Source organism: Bombus impatiens, unplaced genomic scaffold (assembly GCF_000188095.3).
Source record: "Bombus impatiens unplaced genomic scaffold, BIMP_2.2 scf_0261, whole genome shotgun sequence".
Lineage (NCBI taxonomy): Eukaryota > Metazoa > Arthropoda > Insecta > Hymenoptera > Apidae > Bombus > Bombus impatiens.
This window is the reverse complement of record NT_176680.1, coordinates 86,624-109,791: the sequence shown is the minus strand read 5'-3', so window position 1 is coordinate 109,791 and position 23,168 is coordinate 86,624. Positions and strand designations below refer to the sequence as shown.

The following is a 23,168-nucleotide window of genomic DNA, read 5'->3' as shown; positions in this document are numbered from 1 at the left end:
GACAAGGGAAAGTTAGTTTTTCTCACGTATGATGCAACTTTCCTCCCACTAACCACTTTCTCTCGAGGGCGGTTGAGACTCTTCGTTTAACCAATTAACGACGAAGCCTATTCCCTCACTCTCCTGGCTAAAATCGTCACCAACAAATCCGATGGTCCCGTGCGCTAGACACACCCATCCTTAGCTTTCCTCCGAGCTTTCCCAAGACAGTATTGATTTTACATCCTTCGAACGGTCAACATCCTTCAACCGGGTATACACACCCGTAGATCAGTCACTCACTCATCTCGTACATACGCACCAGCGTAATTGCATTTGTTATAAGTTGCTGGAATAAACGGTGAAATATAACTTACTCTACTGTGTCATATTCATTTAACCATCTCTGTTATCTTAACCGAAACAGGGGAACGACTACTTCGCGGCGTCGATTCACCGAATCGTAGCGAGAATTTACGCCTCTCGCTGACGCGTTTTCCTCGCGACCGCGTCTCTCCGCGAACGGTCGTAACACCAACCACCCTGTATATATGTTCAATTATATATTATACATATAATATTACATATAATTACTTAATAATATATAAATGCATTATATTTATATTCTATATTTTGTACATGAAACTCACACAACTCACAAAACTCATATGAAACTGATGCACATAATAATCAAGTGAATTATATACAGGATGATAAGTCTCACATTTGAAGTGTTTATAGTACTTGCCGAGAGTGTTTAAAATAAGACAATGTCTAATCAATGAAATTCTATCCTAAAATCCTAAAAGCAATCCTTTCAATGTAAAATCAACGTTTGTCATTTATTAGCGCTCCATGTCCTGATCACATTTCGCTTCTGACACAGAGAAATTAGAAGTGTTCATTACGAGTACAATGTTGTAAACACAAGGTTATTACTAATATCAACAAAGAATCTTTATTATTCGCCCAGTTCGGTACTCATTATTCCTATATTCTTAATAATGTCCATTATTTTTCTAATATGGAAATGACAAATATGTATTTTGTGCGTGACCTTGCCAATGGGAACACATGCAACCCGTAACTTGTACGCAGAAAAATGCCAACAGCCACATTCCATCTCCTAACATAAAAGCTTTCACAACGTGTATGTAAATTTGATTATTTTGCGTCATGTCATACTAACGTTGGGTGGCTGCGATTTGTTTCTGTTTCTATCGTTGATACGGAAGAACGTGTTTTGAGGATGGTAGAACAGAATCTAAGAACTCGAAAGCCTTCGACTATCGATTCACCGAACCGTACTCTTTATATTGTACTCTTTACTGATGTGGCTGAATTGGGTAGCAGGAATGGGATTACAAATTCTCATAATAGCTATGGATGGTCAGATGAAAGTCCTTGCGCAACTATTGAATCAAGGCATCAAGAAAGATTCTCCTTGAATTTTTTAATCAGAGCCTATTAATAAATGGCTAAGTTGAAGTCTAAATCAAACCCTTGGAGAAAGGTAGATGAGACGAGGAAATCCTGCAGAATGGTCTTGATCGTCTGACTTAAATCCTCTGGATTCTTTATGTAGGAGTGTTTAAAGATTTTTTCCTACTCATAACCGATAAATAATGTGTTGGACTTATGATAACGAATAGAAAATGCGCGTTGTAAGAATACGTGGCAAGGAAAGGATATTTGAAATTGTACGTCGATGTGTGATCCATAGATGTATGTAGCAATAGAGAGAAGATATATCGAATATCAATTATGAAGATCTGTACTGTAAGTGCATCTTGAATTTTTGTATAAATTAAATGTGTTGCGAAGACAATCAATCGTGATACGGGACGCTAGTAAATAATAAAAATTGATTTTATACCGAGAGCATTGCTTTTAGGACTTCTATCGATTAGACATTTTTTATTCCTGGGTACTGTAAGTCCTTTAAGTATAGGAACCTTTTCTATCACCCTGTATATTACATATAATAAATATTTTCAAACAAATTACCTGTTCTGAGCGAAATATTACCTCTATAATTTTTAAACGCAATATCGAACTTGTATCACGTAATAATCTTTCGTTTCTATTCGAACATTAACATATATTATTAACATTATTTCCTTTTTATAATTGGTTTTCGTTTAAGAAAGTTATTTTATTTCTATAACGTTATTTACTAATTTTTATACGAAAATAATTATTATTTTATGCAATTTTAGAGGGCCAATTACCGAAAGGAGCAGCCTATCTGGAGGAGACCGAAACGATAAAACGACCTCCGAGCGACGAAAAGCCGATAATTAGTCCAGGCGAGATCAGTGAGTACATTTTTCATAGATTCGTAACCGTCGAACATATATTTTATGACGTGTACCGAGCACGTAATTTGAGTTTAACCGTATCTATAAACTCTGTTTCGTGGATTCACCCGCGAATTACTTTTTAAAGTGTAATTTACCTTCATCCTGTGTTGTGTGAAGAATTCCCGTGAATGTTGACGTTACGCGTGGTGTGATAAATCATTCTTTACATTCTCGATAAAATTCGTGTGAAACGATTCTTTTCCGGTTACCGCATTATGAAATTAAGCTGATGTTCGCTCAGTTTACAACGTGAAGAAAGAGTACGAGAGCGAGCCAGAAACAGAAAATGAACCGCCAAAGAAGATGGCCGATTTGAGTCCTCGAAAATTCAATGGTATTGGTCCAACATCTAAGGAGGGTATTCCTCTCGTTTTAAGATCGGTAGGTCTCTGCATCCGTCTCTGGTTAAGAGTTAGTGAAAAATTTTAGAATTTAGGTTCATTAATGTATTAAGATCTCTTTAAACATATTATTAATCCCTTACTGTATTACTGACTTTTTACTGTGTATCTTATGTTATTTAGAAACAACTAAATTTAAAATATGATTCTTTCATTGCAATATTAAATTTTAGCTCAAATAATTCTTAATAACTTGCTTTCCATATATGTTTATATCAACCCTCTATAACTAGATTTCTTTTCGTTTGAAGACAGAAAGAAATTAAAAATTGTTCGTGACTTTCTACTTCAATTTGAACTGCTATTACGAGGTCATTTGTTTCTGTATAATTTTAAACTAATATAAATATATATATATATAGTGATAAATATACTACGAATGTTTATGCAATTTTAAGTTGAATACAGAAATTTGTTTCATTTACTTAAATATTATGACAGATACACTCTACTTTTATATATTTTTTTATAATAATATGTATTCTGTAAATTTTTACATATTTAAATTTTATATGAACATCTGCAGTCTAGTGATAAACAATTAAAATAAAATTTAAATATAATTAATAAATAAAATATTGATTAGTAATAATAAAATATACATATATTAAAATATAATAAAAATAAAATTTAAACATTAAGGTATTTTAGTGAGATGTCACATAGTGTTATAGAGGATCATGTACAATATTTATAACTGTCACATTCATACGAACGTCTGCTGTATAGTTAAGTTAATTAACTACAAGTAATTTTTCCACATTATTATTTACTTTCATAAAATTTAATTTTATTCTATGAACTGCACCGTATTTATAAATATTAAAATCTTTACATCACAGTGTGGGATTAAATAAATATCAGGATTTGTGTAATATGTACATATATGTAGGGTGTCCCAATAAATTTTGATTACTTCGAATACCTTCGTTAGTTCTAGATGCATGGAAAATCTTTATTTACAAAGGAATATATTATCCTTTATTAATTCAAAGAATATAATTTATTATGTATAAATTATTAATTAATTTGTTTCTTAGATAAAAATGACGTTCAAAGTTTTGGAAATCTTTCATTTAATGAAGTAAGAATTATTATTGGCATGTCTTATAGCTTCCTTTACATCATAAAAATTCTGTAAATAAAATTTTTCCATATCTTTGAAAAGGCAAACCTTTAAAGTACTCAAAATTGTTGAGACACATCTTATATCTGCAAAATGAATTATACAATTTTAAATTCTAAAAGTAAATTTCTTATCATACACAAAATTAAGAACAGAAGTAATTAGTAAATACTAGTACCAAAATTATCGAAGATCTGTTATTACGATAGTTTTGCGTTTTTCTTAGTCGAATGCTGTATATGGCAAAAAATTATTTAAACGATTCAATGACGTAAAAACCATTAAATTGAAATACATATGTACATATAATATTGAATCACGAAAATTATTTACCATGCCGTTTTAAAACTAATGCATTTAGCTATATTTAACATTTTTTAACATCCTGCCGTTACGAATAAAAAACCTCATTGACTTTTATTTTAGAATTAATGAATTTTCTTCATGTTTGCATCATTTGATTAAAGAACTAAAATTTTAGGAAGTCAAGGAGAATAATCAAACAAAATGGTATAAGAAAATGTACGACTCGTTGCATCGTGCAGACAGAAGCGGTGAGTTTGTGTGGCAAATATGTACTGCGCAGCTTCAATGCTTATACGAAACAATTGAAAGTTGTAATAGCGATTAATATTACGAAAATGCTCAGCAGTATTTTCCTACTCTTTTTTCTTTTTTATTTTAACTAGCCTAACGAATAATATACACATAATAATGTTATGAAATAGTGATCTATTAGTAATGTTTAACATAAATTACCTCTATCTCATTAAAGGTTACCATTCTTCCACTTTCTTTTCAAATTAATTTTGTTTGATTGACATTGCGATTTTTCGAATAACATTTCGTATTGTCACAAATTAAATTCAGTGGCTTCTTGCAGTTTTACAGTTTTTCCGTGAATACATCTTTCACGTGAATTTACTACAATTTAATTCTAACTAAAAAAATACCGTCTCTTCTCAAAGAACAAATCTTTTTTATTCCAATATTAATATCGAAACACGTGTCTTCAAATCTTTGCTTAAATAACGAATCATTATATATTAGAATAGATTAAAAAGTATTAAAGTATTATTCGAATAAGTATTCCAATTCTTAAAACAAGCAAACTATCTGAAAATCACAAGGAGCTGAGATTAATATCTAATCTCATTTTCAGATGACTACATAACCGTTCATTACAAACAAAGAAGAGGTGAATACACGCTCCAACGAATTCAACATATTACGATATAAACGAATACTAATAAATGAAATAGTTTAGAAAATTAACACGATCGTGATAATGGCCTTCTTGCTCGGTCGAGATTTCGCTGTTTTTAACCAGTTAACTGCGTTCGACGTGTATATACAGTGTCCACACAGTGTGCATTAAACGTATCGATAACTTACGTAACACGATACATACGTTGACTCACGAAAATCTTCCAACATTTCTTAAAACAGAATAACTTTTTTAAAATTGGTGTAGTTTTTTCGAATTTTTTATGTATATGAAAATATAGGAAATTATATGGAACAGGGACGACTCGTCGATTCCAATGACCTTGAAGCATGTTGTCAAGGTCATTCTGAACAATTTTTTCCTTTACATGTTACAGTCGCTCGACTTTAGTTTTCGAGATATACATAAAAATATTTTTATTACTATACATATGTATATTTAACGATACGTAGCTTTTTTGAGTCTTGGTTAGATTAATCTATCGTTCGTATCTAATCGTATCGTTAATTTTAAAAGCAAATTGGAATTAATTTCAAGTTATATTTGCGAGATCTGTAACAGGAAATATTACTTCCCGTTTTTCTATCTTTATAAATACGTTCTATGTTTTATGTATGAGCACCGTTGTCCGTATCAACAAAGTTCATTTTATGATTTATCGCTAGATGCTTGTATCTTTCCTCGTTTAAGTATTTATACGAATTCCAACAGTCAGACATAACTGGCATACCCCTGGTTTGCTCTGTTCTTTAACGACGGTGACTAAAGTGGTGAAACTCCGATCGGAAACTAATATAATAAACATCTCCTTGTTTATGCGTTGAATTCTGCCAAAAATTCATTGCCCAGTCACAAGACGATCTTTGTTAATTCTCCCCCCCCCCCCCCCCCCCTTTCGTATGAGCACCGTTGTCCGTATCAACAAAGTTCATTTTATGATTTATCGCTAGATGCTTGTATCTTTCCTCGTTTAAGTATTTATACGAATTCCAACAGTCAGACATAACTGGCATACCCCTGGTTTGCTCTGTTCTTTAACGACGGTGACTAAAGTGGTGAAACTCCGATCGGAAACTAATATAATAAACATCTCCTTGTTTATGCGTTGAATTCTGCCAAAAATTCATTGCCCAGTCACAAGACGATCTTTGTTAATTCTCCCCCCCCCCCCATTTTTGTTTCAATAATTCGATTACTTCAGTTTCGTTTCGACAATTTTGTTTTCACTTCCTGTTTACGTAGAATGTTTTTCAAACCACAAGATACATATATCTCGGCAAAAGCTGGCCCAACCGACAGCTGTTCGCGAGGAAGTGCTTACTGAGGTAGTCCCAGTATTATACGGTACGCAATGAAGCGGCAAGCAGTTTATACACAAAGATGTATATTGTGAAACGTTATTTTTCTAAGCACCAATTTCTAGATGTCTTCATACGTTTTCTATTTCGACCTTTGATACAATAAGTATCATAATATCTTCATCATTCATTTGTTGCATTTAGTGCAAATTCATCATGCCATGAAACACTGCTTGGCCAATCAAAAACCTATCAACCATTCCGTAATTGCTGTAGATATCCAAGAAAAAGGCCAACCCAAACTCAGACTCATTACATTGATAATATTCATTTCTATTTTAATTATAACAGACATTTCTTACAGTGTACGCAGCTTTACTTAAGCTCGTTTCACCCTTATGCGCATATATAAACAGAAGATATAATAAGGAGCAAAAGTGAACACACATTCAGCATTTTAATATAAATGGTATTTTATTCATTGCCTGTATATAGAACACAAGAAAAGCAAAATATATAGTATTATATAAGTTCATGTTATCATCATTGTTTTGGTAAATAAAAATTGTTTTCGTGAAATCAGTTTTGTACCGCAAAAAAAGCTGTCAGAATCAACTAGTGTAAACATGAACTTTGTTAACAACTAATGTTGATGCCTGGGATCAGAATTGTATTAGCAATTAATCTGTTATAGTTTCTACAATAAAACACATCAAAGCATCTTTAATATTTCGTAATGAAATCATTATCGCGAAGCGTGATGAATAGTGTTATCTTTCAACTAAAAAATGGTTTGTCAACAAACAAGTTGCTTGCGAAATCTTTTCTTATCGAAACGATATTGTAGCGATGTTCCTACATTTTTTTTAGACAATCCGAAATTGCTATCTTCTAATTAGAAGAGAGGATTAAGATACATCACCTCCGACGTTGTAACAATCGGATCAATAACTGCAAAATTATTAGAAAATTATTAGATATGTTAAAGAAAATTAGTAATTAGACGGCTGGAAGAGCACTAAAGGAATTTCATTTTATGGTAATCGAAAAGAAAAAGAAGCCTGTTTTTCCAAAGATCAATATCAAGGCCTGCCTACGTTTCGCAAAAAAAAAAAAAAATATACTATTTGGACTATTAAACAGTGGGAAAAAATGATTTGGTCTGAGAAATCTAAACTTAATCGATTTTCATCGGATAGACGTTCGTGGTGCTGAAAGAGAAGAAGTGAAACTAGTCTATTGCCACGTCATGTTAAGCAAACAATTAAATTTGATGATGGTTTGATTATGATACGAGGATGCGTTACAATATACGGTGTAGGTTCGTTACATCGAATCGAGGGAATGATGAACCAATAGATCTATAAAGACATTTTGCAAGAAAACTTACTGGAAACAGCTGAAAATACGTCGGTATCAGAGAGTGACGTCATATTTCAACACGACAATGACCCTAAGTATCGTATCAGGCTGTCCCAAAAATGTGTATGACCCATTTTGTAGTAATATAACAAAATGGATCATACGTAGTTCAATAAAATAATATAAAACAAAAAATGTTAGTATCATTATTATCTTCTTATAAAACGAAAGAAACTTTTGAGACAACCTATAGTATTAAGAATGTGAAAAATTGGCTACAGGTTCAGCTCTTCCAAACCATAGAATGACCTGATCAAAGCTCAGAATTAAATCCTATAGAAAATGTCTGAGCACACATAAAAATGTAGTTGGCAAATGGATAGGATGCTCCCCTATGAATCTTAATGATTTATGGCAACGAGAGCAGGGACAATTGTATTTCATCACGCAGGAATATTGCGAGAATATTATATCAAGCATGCTAAAATGTGTTCGAGAGATTACTGAATATTAAGTTTACAAACAACTACTATCTTCATTTAAAATTACTTGCGGTGCAAAACTGATTTCACGAAAACAATTTTTATTTACCGAAAGAATCACTATAACACGCACGATAAAATTTTTTAGGTATATAAAACACTATATATTTTGCTTTTTTCGTATTCTATATGCAAACTGTTGAAGGGGTCATCACGTCTAAGAAAACCCTACATCTGGTCTTTTTAGTTTTCTCAAGCACTGAATCCATTGACAGCGTATAGACAATAGACTGGAACGAAGGCAGACCATAGACAGTAGACAGGCGACGATGGCTTCGGGACTTTCAGTTATAGGATAACAGTGCTAGCGTGCGGATCGGGATCAGCTCAAATTATATTCCTACTTGTACTTACACTTCTGTATTAAAATATATTTTCTACTTTACAATTTATCCACATGTTTCTCTGTTCATACATCTAATAACCTCGACACAAACAATGGGTAAAAGCTCCGAGTATGTGTTCAGTTTTGCTCCTTACTATAAACGTTAGGGTTTGACTAGGTCATCCTTTCCAACCGCTGGTAACCAATACAGACGCCGTCACGGATGCACAATGATAAAGCAGAATCCACTGTTCTGATACCGATTGTTTTTTGTGAATGTCTCAGATATGTATTAAGAAGTCATTGAAACTGGAGAGAACGTAACGGTTCTACAGTTTCACTATGTAATTACCCAAATATGTTCTGTAGATTTATGCTAGTTACATACAGGATGTTCGGCTACAGATATAAAAAAATTTAAGGACATCAAGAATTTAAAAAAATGCATTTTCGGCTTTGTCCTTTAGTTATTGCAAATTAAAAATTAGTCGAAATATTCATGTGCGCGAGCAAACTTTACGCGAACGAAAGTAGGTCAGCCTAAGCAACGGCTATACAGCAACCCTCACATCGAACGATAAATGGGCAGCAGCTTACATCGTAAAAGTCGTAGAGAGCGATGCGATCGAATAGATATGAATATTATAATGCGCCATTGCACATGATCATGATTATCATCAGTAATTTGTGTGAAAAGTGTGTTTGGTTCATGCAAGACAGTGTTCGATCACATTTAGTAGCACCTCAAAAATACTTAATGCATATGTGATTTTTCTGTGGACATCCGCGGACAGGACGATCACGGTGCGTGTGTGAAATTTGTATAAACATTGTTTATCTGTTATTATTTATTAATTATTTATAGACGCAAAGGATTAGAGGAAACAGCAATCCTCCTTCCTCGAAAATTCCATGAAACGGTTTTCGATATTATAGACTTTATTTTAGATCTGTTATAGATTTTAATGAGTTTTTTAAATGTTTAATTTGCGATTTGTCATACGAAACGTCGCGCAGGATGATTTACGTTTTCGAATGTCATAATCTTCTTCTCTACTTGTACGAGGTAAGCTACTACTGGCCATGTATCGTTCGATTTGAAGTTCGCTGTTCCAGCTGCTCAGATTTGACCTACTTTCGTTCGTGTAAGAAGGTTTGTTCGCGCACAGGGATGTCTCCCTTGATTTTTAAGAATCGACAACTAAAAACAAAAATAAAATCGCATTTTTTACATTTTTGGTATTTATATTCTTCTAATTTCAAGAATCACCCTTTAAATCTTCTTAGACCTGCAGCCCCTGTATGTGCTGAAATTTTATCGAAATCGGTTGATGCAGAAACGAGTGGTATGGACCGATATTTTTAAATTTACTGCAGTAATAGGTGGGTAGTCGTGAAAAACTACTATTTTCACCATTTTCCATCGCCTGTACATAGCAATGTTAACCTATTTTGATAAAATTTTTAGCATGCGTATATTAGCTGTAATGTATTTTCGAGGCGATATATGTAATGTCAAGTAGCTCGCCAGTATTTGGTCTTACGATTATTTAAGACCGGGCTTTTTAATTTATGGTCAGGTTTCGCTAAAGCCGAATTTACACTGTTTCATTTTGGAGGAATAGTATACATTCGGTTTAAGGACCTCGCCAAGGTGCTTCAGTGAACGTTTGAAAAGTCGACGACTCGAAGTTACGCGCTATCTATGCGTGAGATGGCAAGATTCAGTGAGGCAAGCGGCATAACGTTGCATTGGCAAAGAACAAAGACTTTGTTCAAGGAATCTGGCCGCAAAGTAGGGAAAGCAGTGGTGACTTTTGGCAAATAGACCGCGAGGGATTGCCGGCACTTAGAGCTTTTCCGGCAAGCTAAATCAATCCAAGGGTATTTGTTTCAATGCATTTATACGGAACCAATTCCACTGGTAAGCTAAATTGACCCAGCCACATAAAAAATGGATTCTATACAAATATATGGAACCGTTTACACTGAAACCAAGCTCAACTACCTCGAAGGCCCATCTAGCTCGAACTATTTTGGGATTGGCTCTTGAGCAATTCTTCGGAGATCTCACAAAGGGGATCTTTTTCTCTTCTCACTCCTAATCCATCCCACTATCGATCGATCGTCATACTACTCGTTCCTGCTTGTCAGTTGTGTATAAGCTCCTTGCGATTAGCAATCCAAGTTTATTCGAATGATGAATAACAGATAAAGGATAAACAAGAAATACACAATTAATATTAAGCACTTAGTATTGTAATGATGAAAAAGTACACATATTTGGTTGTTAATATCTAACAGAAACCCAAAGTTTAATGATTTCATTTACGTTTGTCAACATTTCCACAACCTTTTTTTTACTTTTGAGACTATTTTTTAATCATTCGAAAAATTTTTTTATACTCGTTTGATCGAACACCCTAATTTTAAAAAGAGACTTAATAAATATGCTACATAATAAATAACAGATAGCAAATTTAATTCTTAAATAATTAATAATTTATTAATCCCAACCTAACCTATGACTTATCTGCTGAAAAACTGCAGTCATTGTTGTTTCTGCTACAATGAGCGGTCATGAGCGGTCATGAGCGGTCATGAGCGGCGGACTTGATGACTCTGGCGTGCCGTGCGCGTTATAAATTTGTAGCAGCCCCTCGAGAAGTTCTTCGTACCCTTGTGAAAGGCCTATTTTCTACAAGAAGACGGTCTTCGCCTAGTCTCGCAAAATAACGAGCATCGCTATCGATCAGCTGTAAATTGTAAAATCGGCGGCGTGTTGTCGCGGAAAAACTATTTAATTTGCATTTTATATGTTTTTCTAACAATAAATAAAATCATTAAAGAAATTTAAACGCGAAAGCGTTTCTGTTAAATATTAACATCCAAACATATGTGTAGTATTACGACAGAAAATTTGTTTGTCATTATGATATTAATTGTTATTTATATTGCTCCGTGGTAATTCTGGACAGTTCTTTGTTTCGTAATACATTTTTTTTATATCATTATTTTTCGAGATATGAAGATCGAATTTATTTTCTAAATAAGACTATATATTTTTCTTCGAATCGTTTGATGGCGCTTGTAAAGACGAATTCAGTAACTTTACAATGTACGATCGATTCCAATTAGTTTTTAAGATATTGAGCTTACCAATTTATTGATTTTTGGGGAAGAAACTTCACTGCAATGAAAGGGTACAGATGATGGCCTTCTTAGCGTTTAAAATGCCGTGTACTAGACATATTCCCTCTTGAAAAAAATACAAGGTCTGACCCAAAAGCGGCAATTCAGCGTAACATAGATTGGACTGACTTTCGGTGGATCTCTCACTTTATCCTACAAAGTGCTAGGTTATCTACAGAAATTTCTAACATGCATAACTAACATATATCTACAAAAAGTATTTTTTAAATATTCACTGCAGTCTCGAAGATAAAAAAAAAGGTAGTAGAAAGTGATCTATCTTACTATTTTCTTCACGATTCCGACTTGCAACTTTTTCGAAACATTGTTTACGCATTAACCACCTAAAAAGTAAGTAAAGTAAGCTTCCTAACTTTTCAAAAGAATTGGTCCAATGTTAGAAAAGTTATTCTGTTTTAAAAAGTATTCGAATACTTTCGTGAGTCAGAATACATTGTACATAAGCATTCGGTGTTAAATAGGAGTATGCGGATACCTGAAATTACGAGTTCTCGGGCTTCGTAAGGGGTCGGATAGAGCAGGATTCTGAAAATTTGCTTGACATATAAAATGCAACGATGGCTCAATTCGGGAGCTGATATTGCATTCGGGGCAAGATTTTCCAGGTAAAAATTATTAAGTTTAGAAGAGTTTTCATATTGTCATTGTTTCATATCCATTTAAATCGAAGATGAGTCTGAAAAATCATATTTCGAATGCAGTATCGGCTTCCGAATCGTAAATCAGTTTCTGAAGTTACGCGTACGCAAACAGATTTATGTGCCAGGCAAACTTTCGGAATCCCGCGCGAACTCGACCATTATTTTCGATTACCCGCATACCCCTAGTATTTTAACCATGCTAATCATCAATGAGTGAAAATAGTAACTGATCAAATCTATATACATATGACAATCGTTTGTTGTGAGTTTCCATCTTTATTTAACCTCCTCCTATAGATTAACGGCTGTGATCAATTATTTTCTTTCGAATTTTTCTAGGATTAATCGTTTCCGTACGTATATTATATAGTAATGAGTAAAAGCATTGGTAGACCTGGTTTTCTTGTAAACTTTTGTGTAAATTTATATGAATCTTTATTTAACTTTTTATGTAAGATACAATCTTCGACTGTTACGTTTAAATACGTCATAATAATTCATTGTTAGTGAATAGCTATACAATGAACATAAATAATGAAAAGTATGCAATACACGCAACGTAAAATCTAAGACTGAAAAATTTGCTGATTATTGTAAAATCGATATAAGAATCGATTCTAGATTCTATAAAGTTTAACAAAAAAATCAATTTAGAAGCAATATAAGAACTGACATATAGGAATATAGGATATAGGAATCGTAACCCAGATAAATATTTCAGTATCTTATAGAATTTATTCACAATAAAGGTTCTATCTAACTGATTTAAAAATCAAAATTAACGTTACAAGTATTTTTAGTCCTTGATAGCTATATCTTATGAAACATATTATATGAAAGAATCGTGTGTTTTAAAAACCAACGCGGTATTTTATAAGGAAAATTAATTTATGCCATTATAAAAGGTTTACTGATTTATTTTTAGCATTATTTTTATCCTTGCAGCGTTCTATCTGACATTGTAGTCTAAGTTGCATATGTATTTTTTTAACGTTAAAAAATACCTCAAGATTGAGCAAAATATGGAGTAAATTTTGTTAATATGAATTCTATATTATAGGAAATTGTTTAATAACAGTAACGTCCTATCGCATTTATTTGAAAAGAGTTCGTGACGTTTCATTGTTATGTATGTATAATTTATAGCGTGGTACAGAAAAATCATTGTTGCTACAATGTACAATACAGTGCCTTACGAAAGTATACAGACACTTGCTATTAAAACTTTGACAATAAAAATATGTATGTTAGATTTAAGTTGTGAAAGTAATGTTACAAATACTAAATATAATAAGACAGAAGTATAAAAATCATATATGTATACAAAATTTGAAGCGAATCGGACAGTATTTGTAAAAGTTATGAGACATTAGTCGCAAGGGTGCGTCGAAACAGGGTCATAAAATATTCAAACCGCGTTAAGTATATTCAACTTATTTTATATTAATGATTAGCCTTTTTTGACTTCAATTACGGTTTTAGGATGTTGTGTTTTGCTGTGTACTTGCTTGTTTACTAGCCTTTCAATTATTTTAAATTTGATAGAATTGCATATGCTAATTATTTAGAAGTCTAGTGTCTCCTCGATGATTTCGATGCCTTCGAAACATGTTGTCTAGATGATCATTCAGCAATTTATACAAATAACCGTCGTTTAATCTTAGATTCCAAGATATATTTGCAAAGTACTTAAATTAAATTTAGCTTACGATTATATTAGGTTGTCCGAAATGTTTCTTTCGTTTCATAAGGTAATAATAGATGAACAACAATTTCTGTTTTATGTCATTTTACTGAATTAGGTATGATCCATTTCGTTCTAATTCTGTTATTATGTTCGTGCATAATTCAATAAACTAATATAAAACAAAAAACAATGTGCGCCTATTATTTCCTTATAAAACGAAAGAAACCTTTTGGACAACCTAATACTTCACGATGATGTAGGTAGTCGCATTTTTACACAGCTCAATCTAGAGTTAACCCATTAATGAGAGTGGTAACCATTTTTACTATTGTATTAATTAAAAAAAAAGAGAATGAGTTATGGATTGGGATGGAGTACTATCCGATCGTCATTGGGCGGTCGCCAATAATAGCGTGAAATAATTTTCGATAAATTGATTGATATATGGAATGTTCCACTTTATTCTGATTCTCAGTTGCTCAAAATGATAATACATATACCTATTGTCACTGAAAAATTGTTTATAAAAATGTATAAAATAAATTGTTAAATAGTACACGTCATGTAGTATTAAACATAAATTGATTTATAACTTGAAAAACAAAGCCGAGCGGCGTGCTACGTGTTGCAATAAGACGTACATTTTTAGTACTTATTTCTTATAATGAATTGAAGTTTCTTCAGACATAACGATACCCAAATGTGCATATGTGCAATGACATAACTCGTGCAAATACATTTAGTTTGCTTTAGTCAGAAAAAACGTTGTTTCTAAAGAACATTATCTTTATTTAAATATTCTTTTGCAAATTTTAAACGCTTACCTTGATTCGTCTTGTTAATAAATGGTTCCTTCCGTGGAATTCTACTACAGACATCGTTGTTTTGTAAAATTCTGCGATATAAATAATTCAAGATCGATACCCACTTTAAATTTGTGGGGCACCATTTCAACGAGTTTTGTAACCGAAATGCATATTTGGACCCTTTTTAATTTCGTGTATAATAATTTTCTGTTCTTTCTGTCCTTTATAAAAGGTACAACACATTTCACATGTCAATTGATTCATCGAAAATTATTTCACACTAGCGTTGCCGACCACATAATGGAGGCCGGAGAGTACGCTAATCCAATTTATAACCCATTAATTTTTTCATTTATACAATATTAAAAATGATTACCTCTCTCATCAGTGATTTCAGTTTAGGTTGGACTACATGCGAATGCAGCTGCTTACTCCAGAATAAAGTAATCGTAATTTAAATTCCATTGAAGCTCTTTGCGAATATGTCGGAAATTAAGGCCCAACGGCGCGGCAATAACATGTATTGGAAAAAGTTGTTTAGAATTACGACTTTGACAACACATTCGAAGGTCGTTAAGATCGGTGAGACGCATTCGATTCCAAATAATTATCATTAAAACATAGCGTGATACTTGCTTGCCCTTCCACTAACAGGATGACGATTCAAATATTCTTGTAATCCAGGTATTTGTTAATACAATTTTTAAGCATTTTGTGTCTATGAATATGTAAAATGTGAAAGAAAAGAGTCGATGCTTAAAGGACTTATAATACTCACAGAGACAGTAAAAAATGTCTAGTCAACGTTCTGATGTAAACTCGATAGCGTTCGATACCATAAGTCAATCTCTTCATAACACATTGAATGTATAATCGTTGAAAGCGAAATAGCGTTCTTGCGGACACGATCAAACATGAAGAAATATGCATTTCGTATGTTAATAACGGTGTTTCGTCTCCAATAACTATACGTTCAATGTACTATGAAGAGATTCACTCACGATATCGAGTGCTAATAAATAATAAAAATTGATTTTACACCGAAAAGATTGCCTTTAGGTTCTTTGTTGATCGGTCATTTTTTAGTCATCCCAGTGAACACTAAGCACCGAATTCCTTTTTCTAAACACTTTGTACAATCATTTTAATCTTATTTCGAGACGGTTAATGAACTTTTTCACGTTAGTCACGACACATGCTCTATCAATTAACTCGCTACAACATAAAATTTCATTAGTTTTAAAAAAGATTTCTCCGAATATATACCGAGGATATAAAATTTCAATTTGACATATGTGTTTATTACTTGAAGTGATTAAACAGTTTTTACCATTTGACGTACAAATCCATTCTAATAATTTTCAAATAGTGTACAGTATAATTTATTCAGTGTATCGTCATTTCTATTAATTTTATGTAATACAATACGAGGTGTCCCACCTAATTTTATCACTAGAATATCTCGTTTGTTTTTGGTAATATAAAAAATGTTTCGGGAATATGTTGGATGTTGTTGAGGGGGGACATAATTTGACATGATTAATTTTCTCGTTTATGAACAGAGGCGTAGAAGTCAGATGAAGGCCACCAGTGTTTCTCTAGATGGAATTATATACTTTTTATTTAATATATTAATCGATGCAGCTGGAAATTCTTTAATTTTTTAAATTTGTTAAATTTAACGCATGTATATGAAAGCATAAGATAACGTAATCGTAAGAATACCGTTTCGTGTCTTTCCTTGTCTTTTACACGTTAAATTACACAAATTGGTCACCTTATATATACATACATACAAAACGGTAAAATCAATAAGAAATCAGTATAAATATACAGGGTGGTTGGTAACTGGTGGTACAAGCGGAAAGGGGGTGATTCTACGCGAAAAACGAAGTCGAAAATATAGAATACAAATTTTTCGTTCGAGGCTTTGTTTTCGAGAAAATCGACTTTGAATTTTCGCTCGGTACGCGTGCACTTTATCGCGTCTCGTTATAACGGATCTCACTGTAGATCGTTGTCTCGATGGAAAAGAAAAAAAAAAATTTTTATTCTATATTTTCGACTTCTTTTTTCGCGTAGAATCACCCCCTTTCCGCTTGTATCACCAGTTACCAACCACCCTGTATAACGGAATAAAAAAGATTCTTCTTATCTTTTCCGTTAACTATAGTGTATCTCTCGATTACTAAAATATTTTTATTATAACTGAACAACAAAGGAGATTTTGCCAAAATAAGTTTGCAGTTAGAGAATTTTCTTTCTAAAGATTTTTATAATACCATGTCTCGGGAAAAATAGTATCGCAACTGAGGAAATAAACATTATAGATAGAATAACTTGACAAATTTACATTTTTAAAAGTAAACAAACATATATAATAAAAAAGTTAGATTCATTTGTTTTCCACATATATATGTATAGTAAAGAACACTATCAGTTTTGTACATTTTCGTAATTTATTTTCTGTACGACTAAATAGTTGGCGAATCTATCGATGTGTTATCTCCTAACCGATTTCGATGACGTTTGGATATGTAGTAGAAATCAACAGTTTGAATAACTTTTTCTTATGCATATAACTGGCGATTTCGCTTAGTTTCCGAGATGTTCGCGAAAAACTGTCGTATCATCTACAACAAATTCTGTCCGAAATTGTGCATCCGTGCCAGAGTATGCGTTAGTAGTGGTTGCCGATCCCCTTACGGCGCGAGACCGCTGGTTATGCGTATATACAAGAAAAATACACCGATAGGTTCGTGAAATAATTTTATGCTAGCTTAACTTTATTCATCTGTTGATAACACTTACTCTTCAGTGTGAAACAAAGATAGAAATATGACATTTTATATGACAAAAGTGTCGTGGTGAATATACTAAAAATAAAATATTTTTAATAATAAAATTTTTCTTATAGATATGGTATCATATACCTACAGCCAACGTATCGTATCTAGTTCTATTAGCACACTGTGTATAAAAATTATGCGTAAAGATCAGCACAGCCTTGAATTTCAAGGGCATTTTTTCATTAGACTTTTCTGATAGGAAGTAAATAGCGTGATATTCATGAATAAACAGGTAATTATTCTTTATCACGTGATATTTCATGTGACAAAAGGTGAGCGAATAAAGGTGAACTATTGCTACGAAAAGACCTTTCAAATAAAAGTTGAGCCGAAGGAGGATTATTTGATGAGATTAGTTCTTCCTTAGGTAGACACGTGGAGAGCATATGGAGCTGACCTGCGTTTCTTTTATAAAACCATATTTTTTACATGTTATTATACATTAAACAGAAAAGTATCAGGTTGTCAGAAAAGCACCTTTCGTTTCGTTCTGTTACTACAAAATGCATCATACAGAATTCAATAAAATAATATAAAACAAAAAATCTTATGCACCTATCATTTCCTTATATAACGAAAGAGACAACCTAATATTTAAGTCGCTAGTACCAAAATCCAGTTCAAGACATATTCATTATTGCTGTTGCTTTGTTTCACAAATTGTTCAATAACAGAACATATAACACGCTATACATAGACATATAAAATATTCGTTAAAATAATAATTTTATAGAATAACGCTCTCAAACTAGTGGTTATGGTCACGTCGATCGATTCAAAGGTGTAGAATCCTATATATTTGAAATTAATAAAAATTGTTCTTCTATTAGTAGATTTAAAGTTCAAAATTGAACTAATAAATTTAAAAGGAAATGAGATTATTTGATTTAAAAAAAAGTTGTACTAATGAATGTTGTATCGAGTTAATTAACCATATTATAATAATATTTAGATATTACTTAGGCATGTACCCTCACATATAAGCATATTTGCTTAATTATAAATATATAATTATAATTATACACTTGTATAATCATATTGTATAATTATAATTACGTAATAATAACAATAAAAAATTTATTATTACATGTAATTTAACAAAGTGCACTACTTACCTATTAAAACCATTGATTGTAATATATATATTTACAACTCAGTATCAGAAGCTTTAACGAACCAGTCAAAATTTCATTGGCGCGAAATATATTGTAAATACGAGTGCATATTTTTTCAATTTTCTTCTCCGATCGCTGGTGAGGGATGAACGGTAGAATTTTAACATGTTCATACATGCGGGCAATTTCAACCCCTACAGTGCCTACAATTTCAATAAATTGTAAACGTATTTTTTCTAGGGACGAGATATGGTTACGAAAGTGGCAGTGGATATTTAAGCGAACCGGAACACCGTTTATATTCGGATCGTTCTGTCACGCTCGACAGCCGTCGTCGTCTACGTAACAAGGAAAATGATTTCGCCACGTCGACTATGCCCAGAAAGTAAGAAACAAATCGTTATTCGTGGAATAATTTATATATACAAATATATAATAATTTTGTTTAAATTTACTTAACATAGCCCATACATTTGTTTTTCTAAAAAGAATATTTTATTTTATAACAGAATCATCTTAAATAATTTGGTATTATGTGTTGAGGTTTTTATCTCGGAATAGCGGGGGCAAACGCGTGGATGAATGTATTATAGAAATTTTTTATTCAGAAATGTTAGAAATTAGGATTTTCAGTGGTTTCTATCCTACGCGATAATGTATTGATAGCTGGATTTATTATAGTGGATTATTCATTACAGTAGATTATTATACAGTGGATATTTAAACAGAAAACGATGATTATTTAACTTGAACTTAATGCAGTAATATAATATATGAAAATTGTCGATTAACGACTCTTGACTCTTGACTATCGTCGGCTGCGGTGCCGAAACATATTGATGGCCGTTAGGCCTATTGAAGTTTTCCGACCCTTTCGGCTTGTTGGCATTTGCGTTTTGTCAGCGATCTTTCCGCGGTTCTATAATAGAGACCAAAGTAGCCGCTGGAAAAAGAATCATATGCCAGGGCCGCGAAACGCGTCGCGTACCCGGTTCGCCGTTAATCGAAGTTTTAATAAGATGACAGGTACTTGGAATTATTGCGGGTCGCGGGGCGTGACACATTCAAATTTAATAACAGAAAATACTCAAAGTTATGATGTTTGATAATGTTATAAGATTTACCATAAACAATATAAAAAAGCTCTTTCTCCTTTACTTTATTAAAAAATAATGGTAAGACAATATTTCTGATCCTTTGATTAATAGATAGTGCCAGTGACAAGTATTAAGACTGCTATTTGTTATTCTTGTTCAAGACCTTGAACTTTTGTTTTACTTAGTATTTTATGTTATGTAAATCATATATCGGCTTGCCCATATATTTATAACTGTAGGGAATCGAATAATGAGACTACCAATATGTGTAATCAATATGTTTTATCAGTGTATTTAAAACAGATCTTGTCGCGAAACGGTATCTATACAGTCGTTTAGTCACAGTTTATACTGACTCGTTTGCAATCACGTTCGTTTATTTACAATCGTCAGGAGAAGGTCGAAAGATACAAATTCGTCTTGTTTTACGGTTACATGTAGCGGCAGCATTGTTTTGCCCGGAGTTCATTTGCACTCCTTACAATACCTGTGACCTAACGGTCTTGATACTCCGAAGCAAAACAACAACATGATTTGAAGCAAATTCTAACTCTTGTGCCGCTACATAACTTTTTAAAAAACTGCTTTTAAAAAACTTGTTTAAAAATTTAAGGTATTATCGTAAAAATGTTATGTACTTTTTATCTATACAAATATTGTACCTACTCTCGTTATGTGCTTTCTATCTACAAATATTATAGATAAATATTTAGTTTAAAAAATAGCGAATTTATAATCTCATACTGGGAAAATAAAAACAATGGGAAGCTTACAATTTGTTTCAATATTAGCAGGTCATTTAATACTTATGATCGGCAGTATAAACAGATTTTAGTTATCAGCTGCATATTTTTGATGAATAATTTGATAAATTGATAGAAAGGTAGTTATAATAATTTGTATCAATAATTGTATTATTTCATTGAAAATATCTTGACATTTTAAGATGTACATTACGCACGTTTAAATATCAAAATCAATTCTTTCAATGTAAAATCTTGTATTTTCATATTTACAAAGACTTAAGAAATATCAATTGTAAGCTGTGATATATTAGATGCAAAGATAAGGATGGTTTGAATTTCTTTTTTGAGGGATTTTAGATTATAGAGCAACGATAGAAAATTCTTGAACGCGAATAGAAAAATGTCCTATAATACGAAGGAATAACTTGAAAATATGCAATATATGCGTCGACCTACGATCCACAAACATCAATTTTATATTGGAATGAAAAGAAGCTGTAATAAATATCTTTTTGCAAATATAAAAACGAACAAACTTTGACAAATTTCAAAACAAGTCGAAAGGATTGATTTTAAGACCTTTGTTGTTTCAGTACATTTTTTGCCTTTTAGCGAATACTATAAGTCCTTAAAGACTTAGTAAATCTATTTTGTCCTTGAATATGATACTAACGTTCTTACATCTGTGTTGTGTTACATTTTTATGTTTATAATTCAATATTATTTATCGAAAACTTAAACGTTTAAGCTTTCTTAAAACTTTCCATTTTAGTTTTTTCAAAAAAATATAAATAAAAATACTACCTTTTTAGAAAATTTGTTGCATATTTATAATATTAATATTTTTATAAAAAAGACCAATTTTTATAATTATAAGACGGAAATAAAGATCAAAATTGCTGTGATTTCTGCTGAGTTTGTTGTTTTTGTAAGTTCGATAAATAAATATTTTTTATATATGTCGGAGATGAAAGGACATCGAAGCCTTCCGCGGTTTTCCTACAGGCATTAATTGTCTTTGTTTTACAAATAACGAGGCTATTTCGCGTGATATTTACGTCAAAACCTTGGCTTAAAATTTCGCGACTAATCATGATATCGTGCTTTAAATAACTATCAGCAAGGATTACTACTATATCAGTCGTTCTTTTGCCAGAAAATTTCGAGGCTGCGGACTCTTTAATTAATCGGCTCCAGAATTGAAGTAAAATGGGAACGACTCACCCAGATGACTTAATCTACCAGTTGGAGACTCCACCGCGTAGGAGCCGACTCGACGTTCGTTATTGGAATCATAGTTTCTTTCCCGCAGTAACTGGCAATCAGGCGCGACATGATCCTTCCCAAGACACTTGAAGCAAAACACCTTGGACGATGTAGCTGGTCGGCTTCCTTCAAGGCGTCGCGTATCCTTCTGTTTCTCCATCCTTACCCTCTTTCGGCACTCCGCTATTTTATGTCCGAAGACACTACAGTAAAGGCACTTATTCCGGGAGTCAGGTAGCTTGTGTCGTTTGGTTTCAGAGCCAGTTGATGTATTACTTGTCGAAGACGCCGGCCTCTTCGCGAGAGCGAGAACTCTCATTTCACTTAGAAATTGGTCCTCGGTCTTGATATCCTTCTCAAGTGCTACTTGTTCAATGCGCTGATCTTGTGGGCTCACTTGACAAAGAATGATAGCGTTGATTACTTCCGCCATAGTTACATTTTGCCACTTCGTCTTCAGGAGGGAGCGGAGAAGAATGGCGTGAGCTGCCATATTTTCGTCCTTCTGTGGTTGTTCTCTGAATATATTCATTAGCGTCGAGGTTGCTTTGCCACCAAAACGCGTAATAAAATGTTCCTTAAACATTGACCAGGTAAGCTCTTCGTCGTTCACTCTCTGCGTAAACCAATGCGCTGCAGAACCTTTTAGTGCACTATTCAAAGCAGAAACTAACGCGCTGTCTTGTAGAGGGTTGTCCTTCATAAGCAGATTAACAGCTGCGCACCATACGATTGGATCGGCGCCCGCGATTTCGGGGTTAAAACGTGGTAGCACTAGATTTATAGGTTCCGCGCTCGGTTTCGGCACCAAATTTTTAGGTTCCGCACTCGGTTTTTGCTCTAGCGTCTGAATTAACTCGCGCATGATAGTCATATGCTCTTGCATTGTTATAACCGGCACTGATCCCGCTTCTGATATCGGGTTGGCTTTGGTATTAGGGTTGTGGTCGTTTGATGAATCTCCACTGGAACTAGTCATCGTTGTGGTACAGTGAAGATAGAGTTTATTAACACAAGTATGGATATGTGGCGGCACTCGACAGCAAATACCACTGTGGCGGATGAGAAGAGAGAGAGAGTTGCGTTTCGTCCCGGGACTACCGGTGGACTCGTCAGAAAGGTTA

The 23,168-nt window shown here is 33.0% G+C and overlaps 2 protein-coding genes across 3 annotated transcripts in view; one reads left to right on the top strand and one right to left on the bottom strand.

The window, feature by feature from the left end:
- LOC100740896 overlaps positions 1 to 23,168 on the top strand; it is a gene marked incomplete at its 3' end in the record, with an annotated part of 216,037 nt that overhangs the window by 110,489 nt on the left and 82,380 nt on the right. The window contains 5 exon segments of the mRNA XM_033320227.1: positions 2,199 to 2,297; positions 2,584 to 2,723; positions 4,351 to 4,423; positions 5,032 to 5,067; positions 19,176 to 19,320. Coding sequence (XP_033176118.1) covers positions 2,199 to 2,297; positions 2,584 to 2,723; positions 4,351 to 4,423; positions 5,032 to 5,067; positions 19,176 to 19,320 — 493 coding nt within the window.
- Positions 21,950 to 22,538, bottom strand: LOC117151533. 2 transcript variants are annotated; one of them, XM_033320225.1, is made up of 2 exons: positions 22,247 to 22,538; positions 21,950 to 22,213 (listed from the first exon to the last, which is right to left on the bottom strand). In XM_033320225.1, the coding sequence occupies exons 1-2, from the start codon at positions 22,535 to 22,537 to the stop codon at positions 21,962 to 21,964; spliced, it is 543 nt and encodes a 180-aa protein (XP_033176116.1). In that variant the 5' UTR covers position 22,538; the 3' UTR covers positions 21,950 to 21,961. The 2 variants fall into 2 exon arrangements, with proteins under 2 accessions (XP_033176116.1, XP_033176117.1); XM_033320226.1 differs by having other exon boundaries at positions 21,950 to 22,211; positions 22,252 to 22,538.

Bases quoted from the DNA above. Each gene is read 5' to 3' on its own strand.
- LOC117151533 (XM_033320225.1), bottom strand. From the start codon at position 22,537: ATGGCAGCTCACGCCATTCTTCTCCGCTCCCTCCTGAAGACGAAGTGG. The intron at 22,214-22,246 runs GTCTTCGGACAT...GAGTGCCGAAAG, and splicing joins ATAAGTGCCTTTACTGTAGT to AGGGTAAGGATGGAGAAACA.